At 40.8% G+C, this 22,387-nt stretch overlaps 1 protein-coding gene and 1 non-coding gene across 4 annotated transcripts in view; both read right to left on the bottom strand.

Annotated features, from left to right (window-relative positions):
* Positions 1–316: 316 nt before the first annotated feature.
* HELB (DNA helicase B) overlaps positions 317–22,387 on the bottom strand; it is a 44,356-nt gene continuing 22,285 nt past the window's right edge. For all 3 annotated transcript variants that reach the window (XM_004053520.5, XM_055357005.2, XM_063694132.1), the window contains exons 11-13: positions 21,991–22,134; positions 15,446–15,937; positions 317–9,101 (exon numbers count right to left, since the gene is read on the bottom strand). In XM_004053520.5, coding sequence (XP_004053568.2) covers positions 9,000–9,101; positions 15,446–15,937; positions 21,991–22,134 — 738 coding nt within the window. In that variant the 3' untranslated portion in view covers positions 317–8,999. The remainder of the gene's footprint in view (positions 9,102–15,445; positions 15,938–21,990; positions 22,135–22,387) is intronic.
* LOC115930354 (small nucleolar RNA U13) lies at positions 1,293–1,396 on the bottom strand. Its single transcript, XR_004066990.1, has one exon. It is a non-coding gene; the product is annotated as a small nucleolar RNA U13 (small nucleolar RNA).

Below are 22,387 nucleotides of genomic sequence, written 5' to 3'. Positions count from 1 at the left end.
ACCTTGGCCTCCCAAAGTGCTGGGATTACAGGCGTGAGCCACCACATCCAGCCACAATGTTTATTTTTGTATAATTTTCTAAAGGTGAGAGGTTTTCCTATCAACCTGAGAAGCACCACTGAAGAGTAGGAACCTGTGTATTGAAATTGAGTCCAGGTTTGATTTCAGGCTCCAGTACTTATTGGTAGTATGACATTTACTCACCACGAGTCAGCTTCTCTACCTGAAACTGAAGGTCATGTCTGTACCACAGGATCATTCGGAAGATGAGGAGTGAAATATATGAGAATGGGCTAAAAACACACACAGAAATACGTCCAAGACCAATGGTACATTTACTGTAGGTGACAAATATTGATCAAGTATCACAACATCCACCTCAGAGAAAATTACATGTATTCTATGAGACAGATTTACATAAACTGTTAAAATGTACAAACTTTAATTATGCTACCTTTAAAAATTCACATTCATTTTTATACAGTTGCATTCAGTGTGCCCACGGTTACATTCTGAAAGGCAGAGTATTTTCTAGCACCTGAGAGTCATATGACCCCAACTGACAATCTATTATTGCAAAAATCCAAGCAACTGTTCAAATTTTTATTGCACTCTCCTCACTTCTGCATCAAGCATGAGGCTGAAGCCAAGGAAATGTGTAGTTAGAACAGACTTTTTGAAGAAAGGCAAATGAGAAGCTATATTTCATGTGAAAGATAGATATTTCAGTTGTAACCAAAACTAAAATGAATCAACAATAGAAAATGGCTGTTAAAAACAAAACAAAAAAGCTCTTATGATTTCAGGTAGCACTTTTCAAATATAGTGACCAGGCCAAAGGAAGAGCTAGGGTCAGCCTATAAGTTCTGAGCACCCCAGTCCTCTTAAAAAGGGCAGTGACAAACTATGAAGTGAAAGGGTTTGGGGCTATGCCACCGGAAGACTGGCAGAAGAAACTGGAGATAAGTAGCCAGATGGGGCAGAAGAGACAAGGTCTGAACTACATGAGACTCAGGACTTATAAGCAGAGGTTCCAATGAGGTAGATTTCAGCTTAATATAATACAGTAATTTCCAACACCAGTGTTGCAAAGTGGTTTTCACCAAGCAGTCAAGACCTTTAGCATTGGAAATGTGTGTTCCACTGGTGACTGATGGGTGTTTAGCAAATGGTAAGCTGGGGTAGATGACCCTTGCAATTTTAACATGCTGGGATGAAATACTATTTGCTTCCAATTTAAATTTTAAAAAGGATACTAGAAGTATCCTCTTTTACTGAAATATTTTTTTTCATGACAGACCAGTAATGGGCTGGCGCCATAACAAGGTTTGAGGGAGGCACATCTCACACATGCGCATGAACACCCATGCATCAGGCTTATGAACTACAAAAGGATCTTAATGAAATCTTAGAGAATTTTGAATTGGGTCAGTTATTTGTATTTTGGCCAATAGTTATTTATAAGAACTAGTGCTTTGGAATATTCCATTACATAGTATTAGTTTCATTGTGTTTTTATGGAAAAAAGGTATTTTCAAGTTCTTCTTGACAGTGTGAAGCTTTACCTGAGGACTATACCCTGAAATATAGGCAGAGTTAAAGAAATCTTATTTCTATAAGGTTGTAGTAACCCCCCTGCCCATTGCCTGTGTGTTCCAGGAAATGGCTTATTATAAAGAACCATCCTTCCCAGGGTGACTTAGATAAGACTCACAGATGTTTATCTCCCTTCCCCCATTTACTTATAACAAAATCAGACACAGACTGTCCTGAAAATTACCATTCTTTGCTTCATAAATGAAGCGAATTCTTAGCTGAATTGCTTGTACTCACTGATCTAGAGAAAATATTAAGCTTCCTTCCCCCAGGCTTTTGAACTTTGACCAACCCTCAATTTAAGCCAGCATACAACCCCTCCTTAAGAGGCCCTCCTAAAAGTAATAGGACAAGAGTTAAAATTAATGAAATAGAGAATAGGAAGACAGTAAAGAAAATCAATGAAACCAAAAGTTGGTCCTTTAAAAAGATTAAAATTCATAAACTTTTAGCTAAACCAAGAAAAAAAGAGACTCAAATTACTAAAATCAGGAATGAAACAGAGGCTTTACTACCAGCCTTACAGAAATTTAAAAAACCATAAAGGAATACTATGATCGACTGTATGTCAGAAAATTAAAAAACATAGATTAAATGAGCAAATTTCTACAGAAAAACTGTCAAAACTGACTCAAGAAGAAATGGAAAAGCTAAATACACCTATAACAAGTAAAGAAATTTAATCAGTAGCTTTAAAACTTCCCATGCCAGGCGCAGTGGCTCACACTTGTAATCCCAGCACTTTGGGAGGCTGAGGCAGGTGGATCACTTGAGTTCGGGAGTTTGAGACCAGCCTGACCAACGTGGAGAAACCCTGTCTCTATTAAAAATACAAAATTAGCTGGGCATGGTAGCACATGCATATAATCCCAGCTACTTGGGAGGCTGAGGCAGGAGAATCACTTGAACCTGGGAGGTGGAGATTGGGGTGAGCCGAGATCATGCCATTGCACTCCAGCCTGGACAACAAGAGCGAAACTCCATCTCAAAAAACAAAAACAAAACAAAACAAAAACTTCCCACAAAAAAAGCCCAGGGCCAGATTAATTTAAAGAAGAGTTAATACCAATTCTTCACAAACTCTTCCAAAATAGAAGACAAGGGGACACTTCACAACTCATTCTATGTGGTCACTATTACTCTGATACCAAAACCAAACAAAGGCATCACAAGGAAAAGAAACTACAGACCAATATCTTTCATGAATTTAGATGCAAAAGTCCCCAACAAAAAACCAGCAAGCCAAATCCAGCAGCACATACAAAGGATTGTATACTATGACCAAGTGAGATTTACTCCAGGGACACAAGATTGATTTAACATCCAAAAATTACCACACTGCATCAATAAAGGACAAAACTACACGATGATCTCAACACATAGAGAAAGGATTTGACAAAATTCAATGTCCCTTCATACACAACAACCTAGGAACAAAAGAGAATTTCTTCATCTCAATAAAGGACTTAAAAGAAAGATCCACAGCAAACACAGTTAATGGTGGCAGATTTAATGCTTTCTCCCTAATATGATGAACAAGACAAGGATATTCACTCTTGCCACTTCTATTCAACAATATACTAGGGGCTCTAACCAGGGCAATTAGCAAGAAAATGAAATTAAAGGCCTACAGATTAAAAAGGAAGCACTAAAAGCATCTCTATTTGCAGATGATATGATCTCTTATATAGAAAATCCTAAGGAATCCACTAAAAACCCACTTTAACTAATAAACAAGTTCAGCAAGGTTGGAAGATACAAGATCAATATATAAAAATCAACTGCATTTCTATACAGTAGCAGCAATGAACCAAAATAAAGAAAATCCATTTACAACAGGATAAAAAATTAAATATTTTGAAATAAATTTAACAAAAAGCATTGTAAATTTAATAAAAGAAATACAAAACTTATACTCTGAAAACTACAAAGAATTAAAGAAGAACCAAGCATGATGGCTCACACCATCCCAGCACTTTGGGAGGTCGAGGTGGGCAGACTGCCTGAGTCCAGGAGTTCGAGACCAGCCTGGGCACCATGGTGAACCCCTATCTCTGCAAAACATACAAAAATTAGCCAGGTGAGGTGGTGCAGGCCTGTAGTCCCAGCTACAAGAGTGGTTGAGGTGGGGTGGTTAAGGAGGTTGGACTGCTTGAGCCTGAGAGGTAGAGGCTGCAGTGAGCTGTGATTGCACCACTACACCCCAGCCTGTCTTTCCTAAGCAAATGGAAAGACATCCGTGTTCATGAGTCAAAAGATTTAATACTGTTAAAATGGCAATAGTTCCCAAATCTGTAGGTTTAACACACTCCTGAACAAAATTCCAGTTTGCTTCTTTGCAGAAACTGACAAGTAGATCCTAAAATTCATATGGAAATGTAGGGACCCATAATAGCCAAAACAAACTTGAAAAAGAAGAACAAAGTTGAAGGACTCACACTTCGTAATTTCAAAACTTTCTACAAAGCTACAATAATAAAGACAATATGGTGCTGGCATTAGAATAGACATATGGGCCAGGCGCAGTGCCTCACGTCTATAATGCCAGCACTTTGGGAGGCCAAGGTAAGCGGATCATCTGAGGTCAGGAGTTTGAGACCAGCCTGGCCAACATGGTGAAACCCCATGTCTACTAAAAATACAAAAAATTAGCCAAGCGTGGTGGCAAGCACCTGTAATGCCTGCTACTCGGGAGGCTGAGGCATGAGAATTGCTTGAAACAAGGAGATGGTGGTTGCAGTGAGCTGAGATGGCACCACTGCACTCCAGCCTGGGTGACAGAGTGAGACTCCATCTCAGAAAAAAAAAAAGAAAGAAAGAAAAAGAAAAAAGATGCATGAATTGGGCTGGGCACAGTGGCTCAGGCCTGTAATCCCAGCACTTTGGGAGGCCAAGGTGGGCAGATCACGAGGTCAGGAGATCAAGACCATTCTGGCTAACACGGTGAAACCCCGTCTCTACTAAAAATACAAAAAAAATTAGCCAGGCATGGTGGTGGGTGCCTGTAGTCCCAGCTACTTGGGAGGCTGAGGCAGGAGAATGGCATGAACCTGGGAGGCGGAACTTGCAGTGAGCTGAGATCGAGCCACCACACTCCAGCCTGGGCAACAGGGCAAGACTCCGTCTCGAAGAAGAAAAAAAAAAAAAAGATGCATGAATCAATTGAATAGAATTTAAAATCCATAAATACACCCTCACATTTACAGTCAACTAATTTTTGACAAGGGTACCAAGACAATTCAATGGGGAAAGAATAATCTCTTCAATAAATGGAGCTGAACAATTGAATTGTCACATGCAAAAGAATAAAGTGGGATCCCTACCTCACACCATATACAAAATTAACTAAAAGTGAATCAAAGATCTAAGTGTAAGAGCCAAAACTTGTAAATTATTAGAAGAAAAAATTGTAGTAAATCATCATGACTTTGGATAGGCAATAGTTTCTTGGATATAACACCAAAAGCACAAGCAGCAGCAACAACAAAAACAGATACACTGGTCATCATCAGAATTTAAAACTTGGGCCTCAAAGGACACTTAGTAGTCCATTTTCACACCTGAGACTGAGTAATTTATAAAGAAAAGAGGTTTAATTGACTCACAGTTCCACATGGCTGGGGAGGCCTCAGAAAACCACAATCATGGCAAAAGGTAAAGGAGAAGCAAGCACCTTCTTTACAAGGTGGCAGAAGGGGATTGGGGCAGGAGTGCCATACTTTAAAACCACCAGCTATCATGAGAACTCACCATCACCAGAACAGCATGGGGGAAACCACCCCCATGATCCAATCACCTCCCACCAGGATCCTTCCTCAACACATAGGGATTACAATGTGAGATGAGATTTGGGTGGGGACAGAGAGACAAACCATATCAGATACTATCAAGTTAATTAAAATAAAATTCACAGAATGGGAGGAAAATTTTGCAAATTATGTTTCTGATAATGGACTTAAATGTTGAAAATGTAAAGAATTCTTACATTTTCTGATGGTTAATATTAGGTGTCAACTAGATTGAGAGATACCTGGATGGCTGATGAAGCATTGCTCCCCTGTGTGTCTGTGAGGGTGTTGCTGACGGAGACTGACATTGGAGTCAGTGGAGTGGGAGAGGAAGACCCACCCTCAGTGTGGGTGGGCACCATCGAGTTGGCTGCCAGTGAGGCTAGAACACAGCAGGTGGACAAACAGAGATAAGCAGTGTGCTTGCTGAGTCTGCTCCCTCTCTTTCTTCCTGTGCTGTGCAGAATGCTTGACCTCCTCTCCTTCTGCCCTTGGACACCAGACTCCAGGTTTTTCCACCTTTGGACTCTAGGACTTGCACCAATTGTTTCCCAGAGGCTCCTGGGCCTTTGGCCTCAGACTGAGGGCTGCACTGTCAGCATCCCTGGTTTTGAGGCTTTCAGACTTGGACTGAGCCATGCTATCAGCTTCTCTCCTTCCCCAGCTTGCAGATGGCCTATCGTGGGACTTTGCTTTATAATCGTGTGAGCCAATTCTCTCTTATTGTGATGGTTAATACTGAGTGTCAACTTGATTGGATTGAAGGATGCAAAGTGTTGATCCTGGGTGTGTCTGTGAGGGTGTTGCCAAAGGAGATTAACATTTGAGTCAGTGGGCTGGGGAGGGCAGACCCACCCTTAATCTGGTGGGCACAATCTAATCAGCTGCCAGCAAATATAAAGCAGGCAGAAAAGCGTGAAAAGGCAAGACTGGCCTAGGCTCCCAGCCTACATCTTTCTCTTGTGCTGGATGCTTCCTGCCCTTAAACATCAGACTCCAAGTTCTTCAGTTCTGAGACTCCAACTGGCTATCCTTGCTCCTCAGGCTTGCAGACAACCTATTGTGGGACCTTGTGATCATGTAAGTTAATACTTAATAAACTCCCTGCCCCCCCCCCCCACATATATATATCCTATTAGTTGTATCCCTCTGGGGTACCCTAACTAATACACTAATAAAGTCCCTTTTATATCCACATATATCCTATTGGTTCCATCCCTCTGGAAAACCCTCAATAATACAGATTTCAGTGATAGAAAGAAAAAATATCCAATTTAAAAGTGTGCAAAAGATCTGAATATACATTTCTCTAGGGGACATAGAAATGGCCAATAGTCACATGAAAGCTATTTAACATCACTAGCCATAAGAAAAATGCAAATCAAAACCACAATGAAATACTACTTCATACCCACTAGGATGGCTATAATCAAGAAGTCAGATAATAATAAACGTTGGAGAGAATAGGGAGAAACTGGAACTCTCATACACTGCTGGTGAGAATATAAATTGGTGCAGCTGGTTTGGAAAAAGTCTGGCAGTGCCTCAAAATGTTAAACATAGAGTTACCATATGACCCATCAATTCTACTCCTAGTTATATACCCAAAAGAAGTGAAAGCATATGTCCACATAAAACCTTACACACAGATGTTCATAGCAGCATTTCATAATAGCCAAAAATTAGGAAATAACCCAAATAAATGTCCATCAACTGATGAATGGACAAATTCAATGTCCTTTATCCATATACTGGGATATTATTTGGCAATAAAAGAGACGAAGCACTGACACATCACTGGTACAACACGGATGGAGTCTGAAAACATTATGCTAGTCAAATAAGTCAGGAACAAAGAACCACATGTCTGCAATAGGCAAGTCTATTGGGACTAGGTAAATCAGGTTACCTAGGGATGGGGGAAGTCGGGGAATTACTGCTAAGGAGTGTGAGGTTTCTCTTTTTTTTGAGATGGAGTTTTGCTCTTATTGTCCAGGCTGGAGTGCAATGGCGTGACTCAGCTCACCGCAACCTCCACCTCCTGGATTCAAGCGATTCTCATGCCTCAGCCTCCCAAGTAGCTGGGATTACAGGCATGTGCCACCATTCCCGGCTAATTTTGTATTTTTAGTAGAGACGGGGTTTCTCCATGTTGGTCAGGCTGGTCTCAAACTCCCGACCTCAGGTGATCTGCTCACCTCAGCCTCCCAAAGTGCTGGGATTACAGGCATGAGCCACCACGCCCGGCCAGAGTGTGAGGTTTCTTTGTAGGGTATGAAAATGTTCCAGGTTGGGCACGCTGGCTCACACTTGTAATCCTAACACTTTGGGAGGCCAAGGTGGGAGGATCACTTGAGCTCAGGAGTTCGAGATCAACCTGGGAAACATAGTGAGACCTTGTCTCTATCATTAAAAAAAAAAAAAGTTCTAAAATTGATAATAATGGTAGTTGTCCAATTTGATGAACATACTAAAAGCCACTGAATTGTATACTTAAAATGGGTGAAATGTATGTGAATTATATCTCAATAAAGCTATTAACCATTTATGCCTGAGGTTGCAACTTTCTGAATTTTTGCAATCAGACGTTGGTGATGACTTTGAGCAGTGGGATATAAATAACTCTCACATGTTTAGTGTCCCAATAATGGACCACTAGGCATAAATGGGTTAACAGATACATTTTTCATCTTGACTTTTTCTTTGACCATTTAACATAAATAAAAATTTAAAAATCAAATCATTCTGAGAGAGAAAAAAACTTCCTAAGTGGAACATATTCAGAACAATGTGCTCCCAACTCAGAAAGCACTTCCAAGGAAAAGTCCCAGGTAGGCTGGGCCCCAGGCAGCAGTGATGAAGTGAGCAGCAGTCTTGTAAAATGACCACATTTCAACATCCTAGGAGGCATGTCAATAACATAAACAGATGTAATTACACCTTTTTTCTTTGCCACTGCTTCAACCCATTGGCAAAGATAACACACAACGATCATCAAAGTTACGAGGCATTATCCTAAAAATACAACATGTTTTAATGTACATAATTTTCTTTTTTTTTTTTTGTTTTTTTTGGAGACGGAGTCTCGCTCTGCCACCCAGGATGGAGTGCAGTGGTGCGATCTCAGCTCACTGCAACCTCCGCCTCCCGGGTTCAAGCGATTCTTCTGCCTCAGCCTCCTGAGTAGCTGAGATTACAGGCATGTGCTACCACACCCATATAATTTTTGCATTTTTAGTAGAGATGGGGTTTCACCATGTTGGTCAGGCTGGTCTCAAACTCCTGGCCTCTGGTGATCCACCTGCCTCAGCCTCCCAAAGTGCTGGGATTACAGGCATGAGCCATCGCGCCTGGCTTAATGTACATAATTGTATAAAAATATATATGTATATAAAATATCTAATCTCTTCACTTATGTCCAGTGCTACCAGTTCTCATGATGACATGTGTTGAAATCATTAATACTTTGATTAAATGGATTTAAAACATTTGCTAACACAAATACCTTAAAACTCCAGTTATAGGAAACTTTTTTTATCTTGGTACTTTGACGTTACGATGTTCATTTTGTCTCCAATAGAAAAAAATAGTTACTCTGAACAATTTGAAATAAAACTAAGTTTCTTGATTATCTGTGGGCTTGAAAAGTTGCCTGGGAATTAAATTATTCAGTCTCAAATTCTGAAGTCTGGAAGACACTTGTGGAGATTCTCCCACCTGTTAGAACAATTAAAATAACAAAGTTAATTTTGTAAAAATGTAGTTAGTCTACCCTATGTACTTGTATTCCCTCTGCTTCAGAAAAAGAAATCATGCACCTTCCCCAACCCTTGAAAGGCTTGAGCAACCAAAGCAATTGGCCATCAGCTCCTTGTAGGATCACATCTGCTTTGCTCACTGTGGTATCTCTAGCACCCAGCTCTGGGTCTGGCATTTAGAAGTAACTGTGTACTGAATTAGTATGTGTGTCTAACTTCTAAAGGTGTAGACAGGGCCCACTACATAATTTGGCAGCCCAGTCCAAAATTAAAATGATGGCCCCTTGTTCAAAATTAAGAATTTCAAGATGGTGATTACAGAACTTTTTTTTTTTTTTTTAAGTGCAGGCCTGAGTCCTGGAGGACTGCCCATGTTGCCTGCCCATGAAGTCAGTTCTGGATGTGTAAGATAAAACATTGCAATGCCACAGTCATATTCTTTGTGCTACTGATGATTCTGAAGTGGGCCAGTATCGTCATGATGAAGTTTCACCACCATAAAGAAATGAAAAGAGTAAGCACAATTCAATTTTAGGAAAAGGGTGCTTCTTTGGAATTGCCTCTCTTTTCTGCTCATGTCAAAAGCCTTATTCCAGGACCTCTGTAAGAGATGACAAGTTTAATTTCAGAAAAAGATGTTTTCCTGAGATGGAAATTCTATCAAAGAGTTGACCTGGGGTACAGAATGGAACCTAGAATCAGCAGGGATTCTACTGTCCAAGAGGGGAAAAAGAAGAAACTTCCCCCTCCACCCTCAACTATGTCCATTTTAATCACTTTTCCCACAAAACCCGACCCTCAGACTGTTTTCCCAATCTGGTTAATGGTGGTGGATCCACCTGTATGCCTTAGCCAGAAGTCTTGGAGTTATCCTCAGGCCCAACCCCACCTGAATCCAACTGATCATTAAGTCCCATCAGCTCTATCCTTAGCATCTCTTCTCCAACCCCATTGCTACTACCTAATGTTACAACCTCCTCATTTTACGCAGGTTACTGAAATAATCTTTTGGCTGAGAACTCATTCCCTACTCTCTCCCTAACCATCATCATCCACTAAACCTCAGTCAACATCACCTTCATAAATTTCAATTCACAGAGCACTTAAAATGCTTCTACTGTTCTCAATTGCAATCAGAAGAATCTACGACCTCTTCAGAAGACCCTGTGTCCATCCTCCCTGCCAGTTCCTGTGTCTGCGGCCCATCCTCTCACTGTGCCCTGTGCTCCAGCCATGCTGTTCTACATCTGTAGCCTCCTAATGTGCCAGGACTCCACACACCGTGCCCTGTGTCAGACCGACTCCTAGAGAACCTTTTCCCTGTGCCATATCCATATGGGGACAGAGGATGTAAGTATTCCCCATTTACAACTCAGCCTGGTTCTGGCAGGTTACACTAGCACTTTCTCCCCTGGGTTCCCCCTGTGGCCCCTTCTTACCTTTATTACAGCCTTGGAAGCTTAAAGACTCAACTGAACAAGTCTGCTGCCAGCACTTAAAGCAATTCTTACACTTCTATTAGAACCACATTTGGAAATTACTTATAATCCCACCTTTTTTTTCTTTTTAACACAAAATCCATTACCCAAATTGGATCCTCTAACTCCTAAAACTAGAAAGCAAATGCCTTTGGGTTATTTCCTAAACTCAGAATAGGTCTCAACAGAAGTTTGCTTCCCTTATAAACATTCAAAAGGATCTTTTACTGCCTCAAAAGCAATTCCAAAAGGAATTGTCAAACTAAAGGGGGGGCACTACAAGAATAAAAGTATGACTTTCAGTACAATCTGAAAGAACGATATTCTGAATGTCTGATTTTTTTAAAAAAAGTTTCATCGCCATATATTCATGACTCATATTTTGATCACTAAGTATTTTTGAGGTATTACCATGTGAACAGCAATTGTACCAAATGTTCTAGCAGATCAAAAATGATACACTGTCCTCAAGAAGCTTTATTTACAGAGTCAAACAAGGTTACTGCAGGTGCAGTACAGAAGGGGTGTGTGCCCTCCTACAGGAGTTCAGAGAAAAAGAAGCCTCCAGGAACAACACAGAAACTGAGCTGGATTATAATAAGAAGAGAGAGAGGATGGCATGAGGTGATCAGCTTGGAACTACTTTATCTTCCCTCTGCTATATATACCGAACATACTACACCCATTCCTTCTGGTTGTCATGGAAAAAGGGTCCTCTGTCCCTAATCCTGTCTCAGGGCAACCCCTCTAGTTATTCTCTTGATTTTTCCCATCTTACCCACGTCAGGACTCCAATTCTGCAATTATCCTCTCTCCCTGAATCATGAATTTCTGGTTCTCCATTGGACCATTCTAGCAACACACTAAGATGCCTTAATGTACCCATCCAAAGTAAACAAACCAATAAAGTTTTCCTTGACCACAAGTCCTCTATTCAGATACAACCACCTTTCCTTCTTTTTTCAGCAGCCCTCTTCAAAACCTGCCTCCACTGCTTCCTCCACCCTTTCGGCTCCCATTCTCTCACCAGCCCCCTCAGTCCAGGCTTTTATTCCCTCCCCACAGCCCTGGTTTTCCTTCTATCTCACTCACACTCCTTTTTAGTTCCTCCTCCTCTGCCAGATCTCTAAAAGCTGGGAATACCCCAGAATTCTGTCATCAGGCCCCCTCCTCTATCTGCAGTCTCTCCTGAAATTAACTCACCTAGTCCTTTCAATATCACTACATGCCAATGACTCCCAAGTGGGCCTTTCCTACCCTACTCCCTGCTGAGGCTCTAAACTCCTCTACCAACCACTGACTTACTCAACAAGTCCAGGTACATTTCCAATTAGTACCTTAAACAACAGCACGCCACAAGAGAACGCTTTATTTCCCCAAACGAGTTCTCATCCTCACATCTTTCCCATCTCAGGAAATGGCACTGCTATTCCCCAAATTGCTTTAGCCAGAAATCCAGGAATCATCCTGGATTACTTTCTCTTTTACCTCATCACATCTAATCAGAAAGTCACACAGACTCCATCTCCAAAATGCACCCACACTCCAACCACAGATTACCAGCCCCACTCTTTCACTAGGCTCTCCCCATGATGACCTCCTACTGGTCTCCTCACTTCCCCTTCACTTTCCACAGTTCCCTCTCCACGGAAGCCAGAGGGATTGTTTATTTTGTATGTATGTATGTATGTATGTATGTATGTATGTATGTATGTATGTATTTTTGAGACAGGGTCTCATTCTGTCGCCCAGGCTGGAATGCAGTGGCACCATCACAGCTCACTGCAGCCTCAACCTCCTGGGGTCAGGTGATCCTCCCACCTCAGTCTCCTAAGCAGCTAAGACAACAGGCACCCAGCACCACCCCCAGCTAATTTTTGTTTGCATTTTTGGTAGAGATGGGGTTTCGCCATGTTGCTCAGGCTGGTCTTGCACTTCTGGGCTCAAGTGATCCGCCCACCTTGGCCTCCCAAAGAGCTAGGATTACAGGTGTGAGCCACTGTGCCTAGACTTGCTTTTTTTTTTTTTTTTTTTTGAGACAGGGTTTTGGTCTGTCACCCAGGCTGGAAAGGGATGTCACAATCACAGCTCACTACAGCCTGGAACTCCTGAGATGAAGCAATCCTCCTACCTTAGCTTCCCGGGTAGCTGGGACTACAGATATGCACTACCACGTTCAGCTAATTTTTTACTATTTTTATAGAGCTGGAATCTCACTATATTGCCCAGTTTGGTCTCAAACTCCCGGGCTCAAGCGATCCTCCCGCCTGGCTCCTGAAGGTGTTGGAATTACAAGTGTGAGCCACCACACCCAGCAGGGATTGTGGTTTTGTTTTTGAGACAGGCTCTTGCTCTGTCACCCAGGCTGGAGTACCGTGATGCAATCACAGCTTACTGCAGCCTCGACCTCTCAGCCTCCCGAGTAGCTGGGACTATAGGTGCATGCCACCATGCCCAGTTAACTTTTGTATTTTTAGTAGAGATGGGGGTTCACCATATTACCCAGGCTGGTCTCAAACTCCTGGGCTCAGGCGATTCTCTCACCTCCGCCTCCCAAAGTGCTGGGATTACAGGTATGAGCCACCATGTTGGGACTATGTTTAAGCAGGCATCAGATGATATTACACCACTGCTTCCAGCCCTCAAATGAATTCCCACTGCAAGCAGAATAAAATCCCAACTCATTCCCGTGGCCCTGCCCATCTCTCCAACACCAGCACCTGCACCCTCTTCCTCGCTCACTAGCCACCTTAGCCCGCCTTCCTCTTTGTTTTGTTTTGTTTTGTTTTTGAGATGGAGTTTTGCTCTTGTTGCCCATGCTGGAGTGCAGTGGTGCAATCTCGGCTCACTGCAACCTCACCTCCTGGGTTCAAGTGACTCTCCTCCCTCAGCCTCTCGAGTAGCGGGGATTACAGGTGCCTGCCACCATGCCTGGCTAATTTTTTGTATTTTTAGTAGAGAAGGGGTTTCACCATGTTGGCCAGGCTGGTCTCAAACTCCTGATTTCAGGTGATCCACCCGCCTCAGCCTCCCAAAGTACTGGGATTACAGGCATGAGCACTGCACTAGGCCAACCTGCCTTCCTCTTTGAATAAAATCATTCCCTTTCCAGGCTTTGCATTATCTACATCCTTAGAGGCCCCCATGCTGCTCCTTGGTAACATTCAGTGCTCAGCTCACATGTCACCTTTTTAGGGAGGCATGACCGGTCAAAATAGCACCTCCTGCCCACCACACCCCCTGCCATTCCCTATGTCCTTGCCTTGTTTTTCATCTTCATAGACTCTTAATCTGAAATTTGATTTTCTCTTGTATTTATTGCCTATGCTGGAATATAATGTCCACAAAGCCAGCACTGGTGTGCTTTCCTCCCTTAACATTTAGATCAGTGACTGGCAGGTTTTTATTTTTATTTTTTCAATTTTTTGCTAAATGTTTTTTTCAAATGCTGAATGAGAAGGAGACAGAAAAAGGCATTCAAGATGAGGGACACAGCAAGAGTCAAAAGAAGGATGAAAAAGTTTGATTCATTTTAGTGAGTTGAAGACACTAGCTTGACAAAAGCAGAAAAAGCATAGTGGGAAATGAAATGATGTTGAGAAAACTGGAATCAAATTGAGAAAGGTCTCAAATGCCAAGCTAAATAGTCTAGAATTTATGTTGTAGGCACCTGGGAGTCTCTGAAGCTTTTGAACAAAGAAGTGAATCTTAACGGACACCTGAAGCCTTGAATACTACCAGACCCAAATGTATTGGTTTTTCCTATACATACATACCTATAAAAAAGGTTAATGTATAAATAGGCACAGTAAAAAATTAGCAACAATAACATAAAAAATAAAGTAATTCAGTAAAATAAGGACCACTTGACACAAGCACTGCAACACTGAGACTTACTCCGATAACTAAGATGGTGGCAAGTGACTAACAGGTGGGGAGTGTCCACAGTGTGGACACACTGGACAAAGGGAGGATTCATGGAATGAGATGGTGTGAGATTTCATCACACTGCCCAGAATGGCATGCAATTTAAAATTGACGAATTGTTTATTTCTGGAATTTTCCCTTTAATATTTTTGGACCACGGTTGACCATGGGTAACTGAAACCTTGGAAAGCAAAACCATGGAAAAGGGGGAATGCTACATTACGAGAATGGGAACAAGAAAGGGGAGGGCAGCCAGGTCACCAACCATCCAAGAAGATGGTAGAGAGTGAAAGGAAGGCGAGTCCATGGTGATTCTAAGATTTTAAGCCATGTAACTAGGAAGATGGTGATTGAAATGGAGAAATTGGAAAAGAGAGTAAGATTCTGGGCTGTGGTTCCAGAAAATCAATTTCTGGGAACAAAGATGCAGATTAGGCAGCTGGTTCATTAACTCCTCTTCAGTGCCAGAGCACTCAGCAAATCACCACATTACTGATAGCCGACTGTCTCCACCATGACAATCAGTGTGAGAGTGAGAACTGTCACTTACTTATCTCTAATTCCTGGTGCCTGAAATGTTACTATAGTCAAAACTTTGTTAGCCAAATCACTGGTGCCAAGGAGATGGCTGAAACTGTGAGAATGAGTCAGTTCTCAAAGGAAAAAAGAACTGAACTTTGGGGAGTTGTCTTCAGTTAGAGGCTGGGAAGGAGAAAAGGAGTGAGGAAATGAATGGGAAATCAGTGAGGTAAGGGAAATTTGACAGAAATGAGAAAAACAACTGTTTTTAAGTCCAACAGCACAATGCAACACTAATAAAAGCACACAGTCATTTATAAGCACACCGAAGTTAGCGATATTTAAATAAAACTTGGGAACATGCAAACATCACTCCTACCATAAAAATTTTGCTTGGACTTTCATCATCATTCACACCACAGGTTCTTTTGGACGCTCGCGATTTTGGTAAATCATCATCTGTATCTACTCCATCAGGTGAAGATAATTGCCATCTTTCAGCAAAGGTGAGTGTCCTCTCATCAGGCGAAGAGGCCTCACTCCAGGTGACATCATTTGTCATGGCGTGGTCTGTGACTACAGGGAGTGGAGATGCTGACGGTGTGCTGGGTCCTCCACTGTCTCCAGAGCTCTTCTGTGGGGACTGAAAATCTGCTGGAGGTGCGCCGCTAGAGGAGAGCTTACTTTGCAAGAAATGTTTCAAACGAGTTTTTCTAGGAAAACTGTTTTTCATAATGGCATTCCGGAGCTGAGACTCCTCTGCAATCACATACACTCGGCAGCGGCCCCTGGTCACGGCGGTGTAGACATGCTGCCAGTGCTGGCGGCCCGCCTTCCCCACCACATAGACAACCGTTTGCTCCTCGGACCCCTGGGAGGAAAAATATGGTGTGAAGACTAAATGCTATAAAACAGGTTCAGACAGTTTACAAACAAGGAAAGGAGACAAGTGTTCAAAGTGCTCTCAAGCACTTCTACCTGGCCAGACTATTATTATGTGTCCATTTTATGGGTTCCATTTTTATTCATCCTCCAAGAACTCTAAACACACTGCTAAACATGCTGCTAAGTTCAGGTTTCATAGGTCCACAACTGGCTTGTAGAAACCCAGCAGCAAATTTTAAAGACTGCATGCAGTATTAAACCTTTCCTAATAAAAGACTGAAATGATGGTACAGGCTTCATGTGTAAATGTGTTAACCCATTATTACATATAATGGCAAAATATGAAAACTTTAAGTAGCCAGTAATAGGTAAATATATAGATATATTATATATAAATATATGTATATAAAATATTACATGTAATGATAAAATATAGAAATTTTAAGTAGCAACTAATAGGTGAATATATATTATATACTTATATATATAATATATACACAGTTGACATACTATTTTGTGAACATCAGAGATACTTTAAAGCAACATTTTAAAAACCATATATATATCTATATATATATATAGACAGATAGATAGGTATATACACACATAGAGAATGGTCAAAACTGCATAGCAATATAGTTACTCTGATCCAAAACAAGTATATAAAAAAAGAACACAGCTATGTACAATGAAACAAAACAAATCACAAAAAAGGAGAGAAATTCTACCAAATTTTTTATTAATGTTTCCAAACGGAAGGCCTATGGATGACTTTTTTTTCTCCTACTTGTCTGTATTTTTCCATTGTTGGGCAATTTCTTTCTTTTATCAAGATAAACAAAAAAGAAAACAATGAACCTTTGTCTTTTAACAAAAAATTGGATAGGCAAGAAAAATACTCAATATCACCGTGTAACTGTAAGAAAACAATTTCAAGTTTGAGGGCTATTCTTAGTCCTATATTCTGAGTCAGCGGATCCAGTGCCAACACAGACAAAGAAGTGGTTTGTACCATTATCTCCCCCATTGCTCTGACATTGCTCCTGCCAAAGGAAAAATTGTGGGAAGACAACTGACAAGATGGGGCAAGTAAAAAATACACATCCGCTGCAAATAAACTCTTGCTTAGCAAGCTCTTCTATCTCCGTAGACAGAGAGTTTGAAGCAGCTCCTCAGATTGTAAAAGTTTGATAAATACATCTTTCCGATGTTGCTGGGTCTCAGAAATTGACATAAATGGTATTTGATTACATACATTTCCACAGATATATGGCACCACTCTTCACCTTGGACTTTATATTGTACATTCTCAAATATGAAAATGTCTACCTAAACTCAGCTAACCTAGTTCTTAATTATTAAGCAACACTGAGAAAAATATAGTAATAATAGTAGATATACTATTATTAATACTTAATGCTCTCATTATCAGTCTCCCTGTACCTTCTCTTGCCCAATCCATCATCCTCATGGCAGCCACAGTGATATTTGTAAAATGCCAACCCAATCATATTAGATGCTGCTTAAAACCTCTAATGACTCGCAGGGACTCCAAATAAAGTCCTAACCCGTTAATGTGTTTGTAAAGCCCTTCAAGAGCCAGCTTGGCCCTGCTCCTCTCCCTACTTTTTTCCCTTTCTTTTCCATGAACCATGCTCCACCCAGCACAAGGGACTTCCAGGTCCTGTCAGCATACCTCAGTCCATGGCCTCAATTTGGCCCATGTCTGGAGTAGCCGCCCCATCTATTACTCTCCAGCACCCTGTACTTCCTCTATCACAGGCTGTACTGACCCTAAGCTCCATGAAGGCAGAGCTTCACCTTTATCCTACTCACTGTTCTTTCTCCAGTGCCTCATGGAGTGAATGATGATTAAAAATTAAAATGTCATGCTACAGGAGCCAAAGATCTGCTGTCCCTGGAATTCTGCACTCCAAGATGGTACTTAAGTCTACCTCAGAAAGTAAGACACCTAACTTCACCTTGATAACCTGCTATAAATAATTTCCTCATTGCTTTAAATCTCCCTTGAAAATCAGAACTGTCAAACTTCTTAAGGAAGTAAGTTTCCTATATTTACTTTTAATTATGTATATGTCTATTCTATAAATTGGTTCTACAGCTCAACCACTTGTATGAAGAGCCACAAAATCTTCAACAGCTCCCCATTTCACTCAGGTAAAAGCCAAAGTCCTTAAAATAGTCTAGAACAGCACTGTCCAATACAAATATAAAATATGCAGCTTAAAATTTTCTAGTAGTCTCATTAAAAAAGAAATGGATAGAATTAATGTTAATAATATACCTGTATTTTACTTAAGCTAACATATCCAAAATATCATTTTAACATATAATCAATATTAAATTATTAATAAAAGACTACATCTTTGAAATTCTATATTTTATATAACCAGAACAGTCCAATTTGGATACTAAATTTTCATCAGAAATACTTAATCTATTTCTGAGTTCATAAAATTTGTAGTTGAAAAAGAAGATTCACATACCCAAGTTATTCCAAACATAGTTTTTCCAACATACAGAAGTTTTCCAATGACTGTATCTAGTAACTTTTGTTTTGTTTATTTGTTTTTGTTTTTGAGACAGGGTCTCACTCTGTCACCCGGGCTAGAGTGCAGTGGCGCAATCTCAGCTCACTGCAGCCTCCAGCTCCCAGACTCTGGAAATCCTCCCACCTCAGACCCCCGAGTAGCTGGGACCATGGGTGCATGCCACCATGTCTGGCTAATGTTTTGTATTTTTTGTAGAGATGGGGTTTCACTATGTTGCCCAGGCTGGTCTTGAACTCCTGGGCTCAATTGACCCGCCCACCTCAGCCTCCCAAAGTACTGGGATTACAGGTGTGAGACACTGTGCCCAGCCTAGTATCCATTTTTAAAATTAAAATTTAGTTCTTCAGTCACTCTAGCCACATTTCCAGTGCTCAATAGCTACACGCGGCTAGTGGCTAACATACTGGATAGTGCAGGCCTTCAAATGCCCTAGGAGGTGACCTGGCCCCACCATCCTCCTGCCCTCTTTACCTCATATTAATTTTCCTGTCTCATTTCCTGTCAGTCTCCCACAGTGGCCACCTTGCTATTCCTGCTTCTCAACTATACCAGACAGACTCTCACCTTAGAACCCTGCCCTTGGTTATTCCTCAACCTAGAATGCTCCTGTCCCAGATACTCACATGGTTAACTTCTTTTCCTTCTTCAAATCTTTGGATAAAATGTTATCTTCTCAATGAGGCTTACATCGACATTCTATTTAAAATCACAATTGCACCCACTCCCACCTCTTTTCCACAGGATTTGCCACCTTCTAACATAACACAGAGTTTTTTTTCTTGTTTTTGTTTTTATTTTTTTTATTTTTATGACTGTGTCTGTCTCTATCCCCTTCCCCACCAAATTTAAGCTTCACAATGGCAAGAATCTTTGTCTGTTTTATAGACTGACCTGTACCAAACACCAAGAACAGAGTCTGACTCAGTAAGTATTTGTTGAACTGAATTGAACTTGGAAGAAACAGTGTGTTGATATAACAATCATGAATGTTCTTAGAGCTAAGAGATGCTACTTCAACCATGAAATAAGAACCAGAAAGATATCTACTCCAACCTCAACCCAGTAATAATAAAGACACCTTTACTCTTCATTCGTTCTTATAAAAAAAACTGGATTATAAATTTAACGAAATCTCTCAGAAAATAGAGCAAAGTGATGAGAAGGAAAATAAGAGAGTTTGATAAGAAATTTAGGTAACCACTTCTGGAAGTCTAATACGCACATATTAGGAATTCTAGAGAGACAGAACAGAGGAAACTGAGAAAAAGAAAATTTCCTAAAGGTGAAGGATGGCATCATAGAGATCCATGGAAGAAATTCTTCAGGACCCAGAGCCAGAAATATTACACTTTTACTCTCTCTTTACCTGGGGAACTTTGGTCTTAAGGGAACTTAAAGCCAAATCTGCAATCGACATTAGCAAACAGGGAAGCGGGCATGGCTGCATTCCAACCACCCCTGGCAAGAACCATTTTATCATCCTTATTTTTCACTTGACATCCTTTCTATATAAACATATATATATATATATATATTTTTTTTTTCTTTTTTTGAGATGGAATCTCCCTCTGTTGCCCGGGCTGGAGTGCAGTGGCACAATCTCAGCTTGCTGCAACCTCTGCCTCCCAGGATCAAGTGATTCTCATGCCTCAGCCTCTCAAATAGCTGGGTTTAGAGGTGCCCACCACCATGCCCAGTTACTTTTTTTGTATTTTTTAGTAGAGATGGGGTTTTACCATGTTGGCCAGGGTTGGTCTTGAACTCCTGACCACAAGTGATCCACCCACGTCGGCCTCCCAAAGTGCTGGGATTACAAGCGTGAGCCACCACACCAGACCCTTTTTTACCTTAAAAAAAAAAAAAAAAATCAGCTGAATTGTGGGCATTTTTAATAAGCCATTTCAAATTCTTTTTGGAATCGAGATGGGGTAAGTTAATAAATAAAGCCCCACCCACTTAAAAAACAAAACAAAACTCTACGCTAATTAATGTTTGTTTACTAGTAGAAAATTTGGGCTGACCTAAATTTTTCTGCATAAAAACGAGGGTTGGGCCGGGTGCAGTGGCTCAGGCCTGTAATCCCAGCACTTTGGGAGGCCGAGATGGGCAGATCACAAGGTCAGGAGTTCGAGACCAGCCTGACCAACATGGTGAAACCCCGTCTCTACTAAGAATACAGAAATTAGCCAGGCGTGGTGGCATGCGCCTGTAATCCCAGCTACTCGGGAAGCTGAGGCAGGAGAATCACTTGAACCTGGGAGGTGGAACTTACAGTGAGCCAAGATCGCACCACTGCACTCCAGCCTGGGCGACACAGCGAGACTGTCTCAAAAAAAAAAAATGAAGGTTGATGCAACCTCTCCATTAAAGCAACATACCAGCAGCAGAGAAGGAAGCTCAAAACAAAGAGATAAATAAGAGACTCACTAATAACAGATGAGAATTCAAGGGCATTAAAATAAAGCATAAAGGCAAGTTGCACTAAACTCAATATGCTGTCCTAGAACAGCAAAAGGACATTAATGGAAAAACTGGTGCAATTCGAATATGCATAGTTTAGTTAGCAGTCTTACAGCAATAGTAATTTCTTAGTTTTGACAAATATGCCATAGTTATAAAATGTTCAACACCAAGGAAAGCTGGGTGAAAGGTATATGAAAACTCTCTGTAGTATCATTCCAACTCTTCTGTAAACCTAACAATATTCCCACATAAGTTGGGGGCGGGGGGATAAAAGGTTGCCTCACAAAGATGGAGAGAGAGGATACACTTGTCAAAACTCAACCAACTTTATAATGAAACTGTATGCACATTATACCCCACAAAGTTGATAAGGCCAAAAATAAAAAATAAAAGCTAGTTGCAAAAGTATAGAAACATGATTATACCATTTACATAAGCCTCAGTAACACAGCAAACAATCATATATATTGCTTCTACATGAATAGGAGTGATATATACCAAATTCGGGGCAGAAGTCACTTTGGAGGAAGGCGGGAGGCAGGCCCAGGACTAGGGCAAGGCAAGTGAGGAACTCACCTCCAGTACAAAATTTAAGGGGTTCCCAAGAAACTCAGCAATCAAGATAAATCAAGACATTTTAATGTAACAGTTTTGTAAATCAAAATTAAGGCACAAAAGGATCCATGATGAACAAAATATCAGAATTTAACCAAAGATAAGATGAGTACAGTGCCATGCCAAGCCATACTGGAGACTCAGGCAGGGAGGGGAAGACCTGAAGGAGGAGACTTTACCTATAATGCCTTTGTTTCTAAAAATAAAGAGAGCTCTGGAGCAAAAAAGAGCAAAAGGGTGGCGTCTTCTCTGTTATGTTCTGTACTTTTGTGTATTTTGTTTCCTAATTTTTGTTTGCTAATAAGTGCAACAAAAATTTACGAAAACAATGCAAGGTGCTCTAAGGTTGGTAAATTATTTAAAAGGTTTTATAAAAGTCTCCTCTTACCTGAAAAGTGTGAATAGTTCTTGCCCATGCATGTTTTATGCGACAATATTTCATTAGTTTCTTAAAATCCACAGTTACTTCCAGGCCAGCCATATTATTAATGGTCAAAGATCTTCTCTTTCCAAAAGTTACATCAGTTACATCCTGTCACCAAACCAAAGAACTATTTTGCATACCTTCAAATATGTTCTACGTTCAAATACATTCAAAGATATTCTATCTTTGGGTCAAACATAAAATATTAAGAATTACAATTACCATTAAGAATTTCAAAAGGCTTAAAATTTGCATTTCAGCACAAACTGAATATATCTATACCTAAATATTTTAATAAACACAAATAGAAGTTTTCAGTCTTTGAAACTTATCTTCAATTTGACTCTGTGAAGAACCGTCT

This window comes from Gorilla gorilla, chromosome 10, assembly GCF_029281585.2.
Source record: "Gorilla gorilla gorilla isolate KB3781 chromosome 10, NHGRI_mGorGor1-v2.1_pri, whole genome shotgun sequence".
Taxonomy (NCBI): domain Eukaryota; kingdom Metazoa; phylum Chordata; class Mammalia; order Primates; family Hominidae; genus Gorilla; species Gorilla gorilla.
Note: the sequence above shows the minus strand (reverse complement) of the source record. Positions and strands in the feature narration are given on the sequence as shown.